This window comes from Acanthaster planci, linkage group LG17 (genome assembly GCF_054643075.1).
Source record: "Acanthaster planci isolate LZ-2023a linkage group LG17, COTS_SCS, whole genome shotgun sequence".
NCBI lineage: Eukaryota > Metazoa > Echinodermata > Asteroidea > Valvatida > Acanthasteridae > Acanthaster > Acanthaster planci.
The window spans coordinates 3,376,650-3,391,707 of record NC_141793.1 but is presented as its reverse complement, the minus strand read 5'-3'; the positions used below and the strand labels follow the sequence as shown (position 1 = coordinate 3,391,707).

The following is a 15,058-nucleotide window of genomic DNA, read 5'->3' as shown; positions in this document are numbered from 1 at the left end:
ATTGTTCTTTTGTGTATCAAGTCACTGGAAGGTAGGCTTTGGGGCATGCATTTCCGACAGCAGTAACTGGTCATGCTTGTCATTATGGTCCGTGGTTCATCGTACATGTGGAATTCAAGTACGTGCTTCATTACGTACGTGTCTTGTAAGACAATGGAATATTAAGATGGAACGAATTCCGAACAATTTACCCGAAATGCACTGTGAAAGTATAACAACTAAGTTACACACACGCAGAATCATGTTGCTGTTCGTAGTCTGATGCGTTAAAAGGCCTCAGCAAACTTTACTGGCAGCGAGATGTGTGCACCAGTTTGCATTAATTGCATCGAGACAAACAAAACCGTACGCAGTTACCGATAATGCACCAAGGTTCTGGAGTACAGGATCTATTGACACACCATTAAAGATTTACCTATGAAGGTACACACATATAGCTAAACAATTATGCAAAAAAAAAACATACAAAAGTTTCCCATAGGCACAGGTAGATGCACTCAGCATTCATCACTTTGCACAAGTTCACGCTCCAGGGCCGAATTTTACGGGGCTGTTTACCGTTAAAAGTAAAAATCGATGACATAGAGCTTCATCGCGGAGATCTCATTGGGAACCTTGCAACTGTGCTCTATGATCAAATTCAGTGAGCGGCTGAGTGCAAAAACCCGTTGGCTGTTTTGCGTGGTAGCCATGATATTCCAGGGCACTTCTTTTGTTCTACAGGAAAACCTCCTTTGTGCATACCCTGAGGAACAAAGACACTGGCCTGCAAGATGGTATGCACACCAAGGTTACCAGACTGCTACCGCCATTAAACTAAGTACATAAACATATCTGAGGTAAGCAATTACGTGCAAGGTACAAGACTAGTATCCTGTACTGGAATAGTTTTTTTCATATGAAAGCATTTTGTTTAACCTTCTTCGCAGCCAGTAAATGCAATAGCCCAGCCTCGTCATCAGCAGAAACCGTTAAATTTCCAAATTTTCATGGCTGTAGAGTCTCGCCTATAAGACATTTTTAGGTTTTTCTTAAGGTTTTTTCCAACACTTCCAGCTTTAAGCATTTTCATATTTCCTTGCCTTTATACAGCTGTAGCAGCAGCGAATTATAGTATACAACATCATTGTTTTCAGACAGAGACGTGTGGATTTCGAAGAAAAGAAGGGTTTTTGACATAATTGCCAGAGAAGTTTTTCCTATCCTGTAGGCCTAACTGCAAAAAAATATGAACACTACAAAAACTTGGGTGTTAAATTCAACACCCTTGGTGTTATCAGAGGACTACACCAACATTTTTCACTGGTGTTAAAGATGTTGGTGTTATTTGGTGTTACTGTTAACATCCTCCAGTGCACTGTAACACTAATAGGTGTGCAAAGCAACACCAGCGGTGTTAAAGTAACACCCCTGACAACACCAAAAAGTGTTGCTTTTAACAGCAGCGTTTTATAGTGATTTTGCAACAATGTAGTCAAAACCTGAGACCAGTGATTCTTAAACGTTTGCCTGAACCCAGTTGGAATGAACACAGTGGCTAATTAGCCAAAATCTTTGAGTTAAGATCTGCGTCCGTTCGTGAGAACGAACAGCCACGTTCTCCAAACATCGACGCCCTTCTGTCCAATTTGCTTTTTTTCCATAAGGAAGTGGCACCCATCCTTATTAATGTAACAAAGGTTATGTGTCTCTTGAAAACTAACATCTCGGTTGACCAACTTGGAGGCCCTTGCGTGCAATACGTTTTGTACGTGCACGAGGGGTGCAGTCAGATTCGTGTCTCTTTGTGAAAACGTACTGATACATGTGCACATGTATAACCATGGTTATGAGATTTCTGCCCCAAGCCACGTGATATGAATTTTGACGTTAATGATGTTTCGCTTGTAGGAGTACGCCAAAATGGCCAAGTAGGCCAATGACGTTATTACCTGAATAAATTGGTGAAGTATCTAGATCGGAAGGAAAATGTGTTTTTGACAATTCTCTCCGTGAAAATGGTGACGATAATAATGGCGGCACACTCGGGGCTGAAGAGGCACGCATTTATGAGACACTTCCCATGATTCTCTGCGGGGATTGAGCTGTTGCTCCGACTCTCTTATATCACGTGACGCCCCAAACCATGCACTTTTTGGACTTTTGTCGTCTAGACCATCTTCACTCGGCTAACGACAGTCAACAGCAAGGGTACAAACTGGGAAACAAGGGGAGCATTCCCATATGATAAAGTGCATACTTCAAACCACAAAACTTTTAAAAAGGTACAGATCGAAAGTATAGCCGTCCATCCCGTAGATTTTCGGGAAATCGCCTGGTAGCCATGGGTACGATTGTGCGGGCAAGAAAAGGGTAAGTAAATAATTTCCCGTTCACAGTTTAGGGAACACTTTACATACAATATAGTGCTGACACCCATGCGTGACTGACTGGTAATTTCCCATAAATGTACGCAATGTATTTCACAGTGCAATAAAAACATTTTTTTCTGGATGTTTAACATAAGTACAATGTCGATGCCGAAGTTGAGGCAAGTGATACATTAACCTCACTGTGCATTGGCGGCTAAAATTCTCAGTTATTGATGGATCACCCTTGGGCCAAAATAAAACAAAACAAAATTAATCTGAAAGCCAGATGGGTCATTCCGATCATAAGAACAGGGCCTATTTTTCAAGTGGCATAAATACCAACGACAGTGATGTGTTTCGTTTTGTGGCGAGAGCGAACTTCATTGCAAAAGCTTGCCCTGGGCCGTTATCCAATACTCAACTTCATCTCCGTCTCAGGCTTTGTCCCCAAAACCAGTCCCCGATTGTGGGCCTGAAGCGTTTAAATCAATTTGGATTGCTGTAATTTTTTGCTCTCTTGCATCTTATATGATGTTTTGTGGCACTATTAGACTAATTAGTGCGCTTACAACTTCAAAGTCAGGTCGTAAAAACCAGTTGAAGCCTGAGACGCAGCTGAAGTTGAGTATTGGAAAACGGCCTTGATTAGATAATTATCACGAGACATTACGGCTTTTCCAAACATTAGGTGTGAATAATACAGAAAAAGGAGTACTGAATATGATTCATATTCTGTAACTAAAGTTATGGATTGGCTTATTACGTATCATATAGTGTAATGTAAATAGTACCATCTTACATACGAAAAGTGGCGTGTACTAAAGGTGGCGCAGACCACCAATGCGATTTTATAGATAGCATTCGGAAACACAGGGGAATTCCGATCGACTTTTCCTTCTCAGGAAACCGTTTTTGGGGATGTGACAGAGTATAATAGCTATCAGACTAAGTAGAAACTGCTTCTTCAGTTGTCTTTATTTTAACGATTGGGAGCTCCACTGGCAAGATGCTCATCGCCAAGGCATACTTGGACAAAATTGCAGCGTTGTTTGCCGGATCTCTGGCCAAGTACCACCCTGATTTGGAAGACACGAAGGAAAGAGTGATAATTATGGCGTGGCAGGTGGAGTGAAATCAAGGACGCGGGTGCTATGACACCGTACCCCAGTCAATGACGTCTTAATATCTGGACACAAAATGGATGCATGCTCCCAATAAGGGGTACACCAGAATGTGGGAAGCACCATTTCCCACAGCAAGCATGCTGTGTCCACAGTTTGGAGAATATTGGCACTGCGACAAGTCTGCGGCAGGTTTCTCCCAGGCTGTTTCTCCCGTATCTTGTTTAATTAACCTAAACAGCGGCTGCAAACTGATGCACTGTTTTAGGCAAACAGTTAGAGTAAGGAGAATTTACCCTGTTGAGTCATGCTTTGCAGTGTACGTCCTTCCTGGTCTCCCGTAGTATCTATTTTTTCGTACCACAGACGGGGATCGGGTGGAAATGACAACTGCGTCACCATCGAAGAAGGAAAATCCTGCCAGTAAGAGGGGAAGAGTGGCTTATTTTCAAGTGCAAATCCAGAAGCACATTTTCGTGGGGGGCGGTAGGGGGTAAACAGACAAAACAGAAAAATACTAGAATTTCCTCTTTTCAGGGTAAGCGTATAGGCTGCTTCTACTGTCCGATCCGCAATACTAAGTACAGAATTTATAGAAAAACGCTACGCAACATATTAAACGTCTTATATTGAATGAAGAGGAACGAGCAGATAACGCGGAGCGCCCCGTAAAAGTCTCCCTTTGCATCCTGCGTCTTTTCGTGCGCCAGTCTACTAACCTCTACGAAAAGCTCAGGTGCTGAAGTGCCGTTTGTTGTGGCTGGTGTATTTTTAATGTCAGTCGGCGGTGGCTTGAAGTTCTGTTGCGTGTAGGCTACGATGTTGCCCTGGGACGAGTCGCCGCCTTCATAGTTGTATCTGTAAAACGTGCCTGCAACGAGGAATTACGTCGATACGTGCAACTCATTCCTCAATCGAATCACTTCGTCTCACTAGTGCAACGTCCCGTTGACGTCCATTCAGTGTCGAACGGCTAGTTCATTCAACCTTTATCACTTGATATTGTAACATCTCACTAATCTAATTTTCCCCATTCACAGACAAACTCCCTCTGGATGTGACAAAAAGCTTGAATCACAATTTTCACAGCTTTGTTCTGTCCACTGGCAAGCACAAAGTATAAAAGCATTGCACGATTAAAGGATTGCTATATGGAGTGGAATGACAGCTCCATACTGAACATGGAAAAATACCCGCTTCCCAACTCAAAATGCGAAACGGTACAAGGATTAACAACATAAAGAAGTATATTTTAGAGGAGTGAAGCAGAGGTGTCGTTTCTGTTTATAATGATTGGCAATCACATAGGTCTTATTCATAGGTGAGCCATTTTGATCATGTTTCCCGAATTTATCGTCTTCTATGTAATGCGTAAAATGGGGTGGTACCAGACTATTTTAGGTGTCATGCCTCTCATTTCAAATTAGTCATCATGATAAATGAAATTTATGCGTAATGGGGTTGCCAAAATAAAAATTTACCGTACATACCGGTAACTCTACGTGGCTGACTTATAAACAAGGTTAAACTTTGTCACTGTGTTCACAAGAAGTCTTCGCCTGAATTTTGAACGTGCGTACTGCGGCGACAGCAATACAATCTCTAGAATTTGCACCACTGTCCGTTATGAGTGTAATAGGAAATTTTTCAAAGACCACGAGCTTCACCTTCACGGCCAGAAATACACCACTTACATTTGTCCTTGTCGTGTTTCATAAACGATAGTTTTTCATCGTCAATGCCCAGATAGAGATTCTCATCAGGCAAGTAGATCTCGACAGCGTTCACTGGAGCACCAATCCACGAGATGGCAGCGTCCAAAATTTCCGTGGGTATGGCATCGATGTGAGTCTCGAGTAATTGTATCACCTGAATTACTGGGTTGCCCTCTGAAAGTAAAAAGGGAGGGAACCAGTCATGGTACCGCGCTTTTTTTAAATTTTTTTTGTCATTTTGACAAAGAGTGTTACCAGGAAGCGATTCTGCCCTCGTTCAAGTTAAATTGAGCCCACTTCAGAAGTTACCGGGTATTTATGATACGAAAAAGGAGCAAGATATTTATTAATATCACGATTTCATCCTTGTGTCTGTTCACAAACTGATCAACATCGACCAGAAACTGCTCGGAGAAGTTTCAGTCCTAGAGGTGAAACTATCTGCTGACGTATTGGTCATTGGACAAGCATCTGAAGTCTGCCTCCGATAATCAATACACGTACCTCGAATGGAGAGTTCGAAGAACGACCATACGTACTTGGTGATTCCGCCGTCGGTTCGCTTCAGCTCCTATTCATAAAACAAGTGACATCGTCAACCTTCTTTTAAAAAACTGAGGCAAATCGCAGCCCATTGCATGGAATTGTGTGATTGGCAAAGTCAGCTACGAACATTGGAGCCAGCCCTCTGATTTGATATAGGACCCCATTTTTTGAGGCCCCAAAGCACATTGTCTATCAGATAGTGCAGTCCTGGTGCCGATACTGACCAGCGCGCCCTTTTGATGTGAAACTGTGACGTTGGCCCACATATATTCAGGTGAAACTTGTCTAATTGCAGATGCAACTTCACCGAAATATTCCAGTGCTTCATAGCAAGGGAGGCCGGCCCCACTAGTGTGACTCCCACGAACGTAGAACGTGCAGTGACATTCTTAAGGCTTTCTTACCAGTAGGAGTTTTGTCTCGATGTCTTCGCAGAGAAGATATAAGACGTGCTCAAGACTGTATTTTTCGATGTTCTGGCCGTTCATTCCGATGAGCTGGTCGCCTCGCCTAAAAAGGAGTTTAATGGAGTCAGTGATTTTTTTGACAGCGACCAGAAACGTTCATGTTTCTGCTTTGGTCATTTGTTGGACGTTTTCGTATCTATATTGTCATGCACAAACACGCTTGTGGTTAGAGGTCGGGTTGCTAAAAATCACCCCAACGGGTAACTCTGCCAAAATGCAAATATTCGGCAATTGGCAACGGTTGGACCACAGCAGGTCTAAAGAGCTCCATTGCAGGGAATTGCTCTTCGTAATTTGGAGCCCAAACTTATATCGGTTGAAACGATACGTTCAGATTTGAAACACGATGCTGTGAAGGAGATCCATCCACAAAGCGGACATTGCAAAGCGCCACCAATTTTTTAAGTATAGGCCATATCTACGGAACCCACTGCGAAACACAATATGGATGATTACCTCAAACCCGCCATACTGGCCAGTCCGTTTGCTGTCACGTTCGTCAGGGTGTATGGCCCGACGGTATGCCCAATCCATGCTTGGAAGTGTACCGCGTCCCCAGACCCGCTGGGGTTTTGCAGACGTATCTCTTCCTCTAGCACCTGTGCAAAAAGTGGCCATATCGTGGGCTTTATTAACGAGACGAACATTTGGGATTGGGCTCACCGAATCCACCTTATTTCCGGACCACTCTGACACCGGAAGGAGCCATACCTACAACCTCTCTGCTATAGAAAAAGGTCCATGTCTCCATAATTTGATCGAGAGCCAATTACATATCGGGATACCTAGATTATAACAATGACATGATACCTGGGAAGGTTTTTTTTTTTCATAATTTTTTCGTCAGCAATAAAAAGAAGATGCGCGCCAAGCCCTAAGATTTATTTTATTGATGCGGTGAAAGAATGTATTGTCTTCTGCATCTCAAGATTGGTCCGTAGCTGGCAGGTATAGCTCTAGCACCATTGGCTCTTATAGTTTGTTGGCATGGACCATGGGTGGCGTCTGTTCTGACCCATCTGGGTGCCATACTGAACGCATGCAATGGTAGTAATGTTCATAGAATTTAAAAAAATCCCAATATTTCACGGTTTGATTCGCGTATAATACGAGGTTACAGTCCTCCAACATGGGGACGACATGCGTGACCATGTCCGATCGATGACCGTGATAGTCAACTATTTGCTCGATTTCGCCTGGCTCCCATGCAGTATACAGTTTGAGCGTTAAGTTAGCTGCACCGTGGAAAAATGAATCAGACAAATGCTGGCTGACCGAACAAGGCCCGTGTAACTCTTAACTAATCTCAAGAAGCCCTGTCAGTTTTCGAACATGTGTCTGCGGCCGTTCTGGACACGCGCGTCTGTGTTCTAGATCTTTAGCCAGTGACTTCCGTAGTGCGTGTGAGCTACGTTTCCAGCCTCAGCCAGAAACAGTCAGACTCGGGCACTCATTCCAAAATGTTGCAGCCAGTGATTTCCTGCTGGTACCCTACTGCGTGTGTATGATTTGTAACTATAACTTGCCTTCGTTCCACTGCTTCCTTCTTGCTGTTTCATCTCCTGTTGAGCGGACTGGGGATCGTTAGGAGCTGAATAAAAAGACAGAGCAAGGAAGTTATAACACAAACTTCGTGCATTTTTCCATACAATGCTGCAGCGTAACAGTATACAAAAACAGTCAGTTTCCAATGCATGATACATTTGCTGTAAGCCTCCTGTTTTCGCACAGTGTTTGGACAGAAGATTTGAAATACACTTCATTTTAAAGTCTACAGTTTACAAGAAATAGGTTTGGGAATCCCATCCATGAACATCCGTGAACGTCAGCGAGTTAGAAATGGCCAATCGAAACCAAGGTCCACAGCTTATTGAGTACAATTGATTTGCAAATAAAGACAACAGAAAATTACCGGTGCATGTTTATTAATACACGTTTCACAGGGATTAGCAAACAATGTCAGGACAGTGTTACTAAGTATGACTAAGTATACTCATCGAATCCTCACCATCGTCATCTTGCTTTCCCACTGCGCAGCCCATAGTTTTGGTAAAATCGATTCTGCACCTGGAGGGTAAAAGTTGGAGACCAAACCAAACAAAAGTAACCCCAACTCTTCCCGAAAATCAAGAAAAATGCCCACGACACTCTTCCTTTTAAAGTTCTGAGAAGTAATAGGATGAATTCGGGACGACATTCCAAGGTACTTTCATCCCTGCCAAAATAGTCTGGTAGCCGGTCTCGTTAAGAAATGGCGTCTTAAACCTGATTGAAGTGCGTCTTTTGGGTCTACTCTTTCCCTCAAGAAATACAAGTCCAGTCCTGACTAACGAGTTCAAATCCTGAATACCAGCTCCGTCCTTTTTTTTTTCAAAAAACAAACTCTAAAATGGACATATTTCAGACCATGGCGTGAAAATTGTGATTTGAGCAGTCAGCGCTGGAACTTTGAAGCCTTTTCACGTGCCTTCTATCCACTGTTATTGTCCACTGTCAAGGATCTTTGCACGACTGATCCTCTAAGTTCTTGGCTGAGTGGACGTGTGCACAAGTCGGTGCCTGACACCGACTCGCAGACCTAGTATGGTTGCAAAGCAGAAGAATTCTGTTTGAAGGAAAATATGTACGTCGGAAGCCACTACTTACTTCGGTTTGATTTGGGTCTTTATCTGCCAGTTTTGCTTATCTGAGCTTATCCATATTTTTTCCCAACACATTCCTCTGATTTTTCTTGCATAAAATGTTATCATTCGCGAATTTCAAGCATGTATGATTCGCCTTTCTGTTCTCATTAGTAGCACAGTAGCACGTATTTCGTATTTGCTGTTACTTTATACATGTATGTGACTTTTAAACAATGCGGTCGATTCACAGTAGTGCGTCTCCAAGAGTTTGTAACGAGTTGAACAATCACAGTGCGCAAAATCTGTCAACCCCATTCAAACGCGCGATTGGTCGAAAGGTTTCGCGCACTGTGATTGGTCAACGCGTTGCAATCTCTTGGAGATGCACTATTGTGAATCGTCCGTTGGTCCTGTACACATTGCGACAGTTTACAGGGGCAGAGATTGTTGTGGGCAAAGACAAGACGAGACATGGCATGAAGGAGTCCATGGCCTGACACCAGTAAATTATGCAAACAAACAGGAATCAATTCAGCTCGAAGTTGCCAGGAAATACGCGTATAGTTTTGGAAAAAGCTCGGCACATGTTCTGTTGACAGTGACGTTGTAAACGGTGGAGCGTGAACAAGTGCGTTTTTGGTCCTTGCCAGACCGATAAAAATCGACCACGAACGGGTAGCTTGCCGGCCGGAAACTTGAGAAACAATGAAGAAAAAAGAATTGTGCGCGCAGAACCTGGCGCTGAGGCCTATGTTGTATTACAGCCCTGCGGTAGGATCCACCTCTCCCATACCTGAGACGGCGGCTGTACACGGCAGTGGAGATTGCCACTAGAATACCTGTCGCGGGCACGTAAGTAACGTTTTCACAAACAAGCAAGCTCTGCTTTTCTACTGCAAATGCCAATTTCGTAAGCACATCTTGCGCCCCTGCCTTACCCTCCTCCATTTCTCAAATGAAAACGTCATGTAGACTTGAATCAAGTCAGACTTATGCACTACACGGTCGTCGTGCTCGGCCCGGCAGCTTGCATAACCCTTTTAAGGCGCCCTCATTTGATAGCCGTTATTGTACAACGCGTGTCATACGTCACCGGTCAGTAAGTCCGACTTTATGTCAATCGGACCCCCGTCGGTGATGTGTAGTTATTCATAATTGCATATGAATGACATGATTTTGCATAATGCATACTAAATTTCCACCGATCAAAGTAGTCAGACTTGTAGACTCGTTCATTATATAAATGCAGGTTTGAACGACGTAAAAACAAGTCCGGCACTGTGATTGGCTGCTACCACTTTTGGTAGATAAGCCCATTCGCTGTGTACGGTTGGCAGATTCGTCAAGTCTGGATTTCTGGACCAAACTCATAGTACTTGAATAAGTGGACACAAGAGGGCGCGAAGCAAGTCACGGCACGCGGTACAGTCTCACTATGTATCCAAAGCATAACGGAATTCACAGAGATCCCGACTTGAGTCAAGTCTAATCGTCATGTGGCATAAAGATTTGCAACCCGGATGAAAGTGTTTATTACATGTACATCCCCATCACTTCAGAGTAAAAGCATTGTGGGGGATTCCCGACGAGCCACCGTTAAAGAGTCAACAAGTTGAAGGTCAACACGCCCTGTACTCAATGTCGAGGACATATAATACATGTAGATCCGAAAGATAATACAATGTACTTTTGATGGCACTTATGCAGAGGTTGTGGTACGAACTCACAAACAGACGTGTGCATTTCACAAACCACACTGCGCAGATAAGCTGTGGAGAACGTGTCTTGAACTCGTACGACAGTCTGAATCAGTGGAACCGCGACGCCAACAATCGACGACATTTTCCTGCGTCCTGTTTACGTTATAAATTCAATCCAACACTGTGGCTTCTTATGGGACTGTTCACGCTGATTGCCAAAGATCAGCTCGATAGTAGACGCGATGGTAAGTCTCAGGTCCTACGTATCCAACATGATGTTGGGGTGGGGTGTTTGCTCTTCTTTATTTCTTCACGTCAGACCTGTCTATACTACGAGGGAAACAGTTAAACAAAACCCGTCAGGGGGGCAAGTTACCTCCTGCCAACCCCCTCACGGATACACCACTGGACGAGTCATTATAATCGTGTTTTTCCCCCGAGAACTTCAGTGGAAATCCGGCCATCAGCGCGGCTCTAATAACAGGGTAATTGACAGTTTCATCACTAAATGGATCACTGGACGGTCGATCATCTGGAAGTTCAGGACGAACAACCAACGTCCCCTCGCAACAACGTGAAAAATATGCAAGTACGTGTAGACGTTTCAGCAGATCCAGATTCGGATTCAGAACATGTGTATGCTCAGTGACCCTTCCCCATTTGAAATCCATGCATAACAACCTCTGCTGCAGCTCATTGTTTTTGGTGCCCCTTGATTAAAATGTGATCGCCCCGGCTGCCCCCCCCCCCAACATAATAGTTGCGCCGCTGTGTACACGCCGCGTGGATCGTGCGTGGAGGACAAAACCAAACCAACTAGCCTAAGTCAAGCGCAAAAGGGGAATGACCCGCAGGGTTTGAAAACTCGACCAGTTTTTCAAAGATATCGCGCAAGAACGATTGAGCACATCGTCGTACCGTCATCCCGTATTGGTCTTATAGGGTGCGTGCGAGCGAGCTACTCGTGTTAAACACGAGTATACTCCTGAGCGTTCGAACGGCTTGAGTACGACCCGCGGGTCAGCGAGAGTATACTCTTGCTATGAAACGGGGACTAGTATCCTACTCGTGTTAGCACTGCATGTAACAGGAGTAGCCGCGCGAACACACAAACCCACGGCTCCTATTTCGGGATTAAATGTGAACTTTGCATGCCATAATATAGATGCTACAAACTCTGGAGTACGTTGTTTTGTAACTATAATAAAGACACCAGAACGAGAACAGGAATAATATACTCAGCTCAGTACGCAGTTGTTTCAACAAACCTTCGTCCGTGTGTAAACAATCATACAAAATTTGATATGAAATAATATTAACAGTGTGTCAGATTTAACGAGTCAAGATTTCCTGACGTGACGAGCACAGGAACCCCCACGAAAAGCAGGTTCATGCAACTGACTCTGTTTTTTTTCTATACACGGGTATATTGTACAGGTACATGTCCACATTACTGGCGAGGGGCGTTGCTGGGTGTAGTCCACTAATTCCAGCCCATTAAACAGTGTAAACTTGACACTGTTCAGGCACTATAACGTGCATACCAACATCCCTGACGTTTCTGAAGCACAAATTAAATTATTGTCTGGTCCCTAATCTTTCATATCTTTTCAGTTTTCTGCGGGTGAAAAGATTACGCTTTTATTTTATTCCCACAAAACAAAATCACCCCCCCATTTTTTTTCCAAAGTCTGCTTGCAGCCATTTTTTCAAGAGACAACCATTGTTCAACAGTATTTTTCAGCCATTCTGCTCTCCGATGAAAGCCCAAAGACTTACGGAAATGATCTTGGCAAGATTCCATCTCACCATTTTAGGGGCCAAACAATCTCCGTTCATTTTCTTCAAAAGATACTGTGGGGGGCATTTTTAATGCTAATGAGCTGGCCAGAAATTCTCACTTGAAGTTAGACTGCACCCGTAGATGTCTTGTCCACAACCTGCGCGGTGCATTGATCGTAGAGCTCTACCAAGCCGTCTGCCACTTTTCCTCATGTGCTTTGTGAACTTTTCTTTTGTCCGAAGTATCGATCGACCGCGAACGTTGAAACTTTTCTAAGACTGAAACAACAGCTGTAATAACTACGAGAGATAAGAGGCGCAGTCTACCCACAGGTCACCGTTTTCAATAATATGTAACACACTTACCGTTGTCCTCCGGCCGTGGGTACTAGGAGCACATGCAGGCCCACTGCGTGTTTTCGAGACACTGCTGGTGTTGGTGTTACAGGTCGTATTCTGCAACAGAGGACAGCTTGAGTCATGTCCGGGTCGGGTCTATCCGCCCCGAGCTGAATTGCACCCCCAATCGGTGAAAGAAAGACAGGTGGTTACAAGCGGGTTCTTGCACGCGTTCTGCGTGTATTGATTTGCTTACACGTGTAAGTCAAACTTACACGAGAGCGTTCGTTTAGCCATCACGTGATCCTCGTGCCCGCTCTGGTGTCAGGCACTACTACCCCGGCTGGCGAGCGGATCTCTGGAGGCTGCCCGAGTGTAATGACGTCATGGATGGACTGTTCGTGCATGGACGTACATGATGGAACGTGGCGGGGACTTGACCTTTTTCCTAGAATGCCTTGGCGAGTACACTGCAGCGTTCGATTACCCTCATTTCGAGGCTTCCCTTGCGTGTAACACTGCAGGGAAGGTAATCAAACGCACCCTATACATGCCGGAGTAAATTAGTTACGCGTAGTCAGCGTGCTCCACGTCAAACGTGCATATACTTGCGCACCTCATGGCGCACCTATATGCGGGGAGTACCAAAAAACACGCCCTCCTTTGTTCCGCTCGGAGCAGATTGTGGCTACGGCTTAGAATTGGGCCATTGTCAGGCTGCGTTGAAGAACCGTATGTGTCTTTTTTATATAACGCGTTTTGCCCTTACCCAACGTATATTAATAAGCTCTGTATGCTCAGTGCTTGTCCGAAAGCTTGCGAAAAAAGTCACAAGCTTACTCGGGTGGGACTCGAACCCACGACCTCCTGCTTACTAGTGCAGACGTCTTAACCACTCGACTACCGAGCTTGCCGGGGTCGGCTTGCCGGTCCGAGTCAGGTGAAGCAGCGGGTACCGCGAACTATTTTCAAGATGTATTTTTGCGTTGGGGAGATGTTTATTTATGTAACGGGTTTTGCCCTTTACCCAACGAGTCAGGTGAAGCAGCGGGTATGTGTCTTGATGTGAAGCACATTGGTGTAAACATTCTCTGGTTGGTAAATGACTTCGTCAGCAAGGCAGTGCGCGCCACGATGTACAGGCTCCCATTGGACGATCTCTGAAGTTGCGCGTTAACTGTGCATGTGCAATGGGCGTGGTTTAAACTGCGGTGACGTCACAATTACGAACCGAATAATGGAGATCAATGGTGTAAATGGCATGCCAAGAGCGAGAACCAGGGCGAGAACCAACACGCGCGCGTATTCCATCGTTTCTTCTGCGCTCAAGGCTCACTAATATATTGTGGTCCCATTGGAATTTTACATGCCATCATCGGGAGCGATTACAGAGATATTTTCATAAATCACGAATATCGGACTTCTGGCGTCCAACTCGGCGTGTTTTGCGCACAATAACCTCCAACACGTGGGCCTATTTTGCCTAGAGGCGGGCGGCTACATTGAGAGCTGAGTGCAAAGTTTTACTCCAATTTTGCGGGTGTTTCCGGCGAAGGCCAAGGGCGAATACAAACAGTTCGCGTGGCTATCTCCCATAAACTTGAAAATAAAAGGGAAGTTCTGGCCACAATATTGAATTTCCAAAGGGAAGCGGGAAGTCAGCCTCCCCTTGAGAGTCACCGGGGCGGCGCTGTTTCTGTCCGATTTTGCACTGTTTTCAATGGGCGCGTATTTAGTGCGATACAGGTTGATCCTCACGCTGCGAGGCCGCCAAGGCGTGTTGTGTTGCTGGCATAGAGTGCAAACGTTACAACGACTTTACCTGTTCACAATATTTATGCAAAAATACCCCAAACGTCTTTGCAAAGGTCACCCGAAACACGTGATAAAACCAAAACATAAAAATGCACGAAAAGTAATAGGCTATTTTGTATTCAGTGATTTGTATTCAACATCGTTCGTTCACATGTGAAGTCGACAGAAGCGAGTGTCGATTCTTAACCCATCATGTGCTGATTTGTATCGACGCCAAAAGCCAATTTATTCGAAAATCAACTGGATCGATCTCTCAGCCAGTTGATGAATTACCATCGGGGAATATTGAAAACCACAGCGCGCCAGATTTAAGCTCTTGAGCTTGACTTTGAAGAATCTTTCTATATGTTAATGACCAACGGGACGGTGTCCAGATGGGTTTCACATTCCTATAGAAAAAAAAAGTAATGTCATGGACATCGCGACAGCAACAGACAAAACCGCTTGTGTCAAAAGACTCCTCGAGTCAACGCAACATCACTGAGTGAACAGACGAACTGATTCAGACGTCTTGTTACCTTGCCGGCGCTCAGTGGATGGTCCTGAACAATAAGTCACCACAGAGCTAAAACCTTTTTTAAGCTTTTTGTAAGAACAC

At 44.5% G+C, this 15,058-nt stretch overlaps 1 protein-coding gene across 1 annotated transcript; it reads right to left on the bottom strand.

The window, feature by feature from the left end:
* Positions 1-358: 358 nt before the first annotated feature.
* LOC110982587 (uncharacterized) lies at positions 359-13,271 on the bottom strand. The gene is made up of 10 exons (XM_022241103.2): positions 12,673-13,271; positions 8,209-8,267; positions 7,727-7,791; positions 6,657-6,799; positions 6,138-6,243; positions 5,692-5,758; positions 5,167-5,361; positions 4,192-4,343; positions 3,769-3,889; positions 359-3,427 (listed from the first exon to the last, which is right to left on the bottom strand). Exons 1-10 carry the CDS (start codon positions 12,786-12,788, stop codon positions 3,297-3,299), a joined length of 1,155 nt encoding a protein of 384 aa, XP_022096795.2. The 5' UTR covers positions 12,789-13,271; the 3' UTR covers positions 359-3,296.
* Between the last annotated feature and the right edge of the window lie 1,787 nt (positions 13,272-15,058).

Coding starts and splice junctions, on each gene's coding strand:
- LOC110982587 (XM_022241103.2), bottom strand. CDS start 12,788: ATGACTCAAGCTGTCCTCTGTTGCAGAATACGACCTGTAACACCAACA. Junction 6,244..6,656: donor GCCAGTATGGCGGGTTTGAG/GTAATCATCCAT, acceptor ACTCCTTTTTAG/GCGAGGCGACCAGCTCATCG. Junction 5,362..5,691: donor CTTCGAACTCTCCATTCGAG/GTACGTGTATTG, acceptor TTTTACTTTCAG/AGGGCAACCCAGTAATTCAG.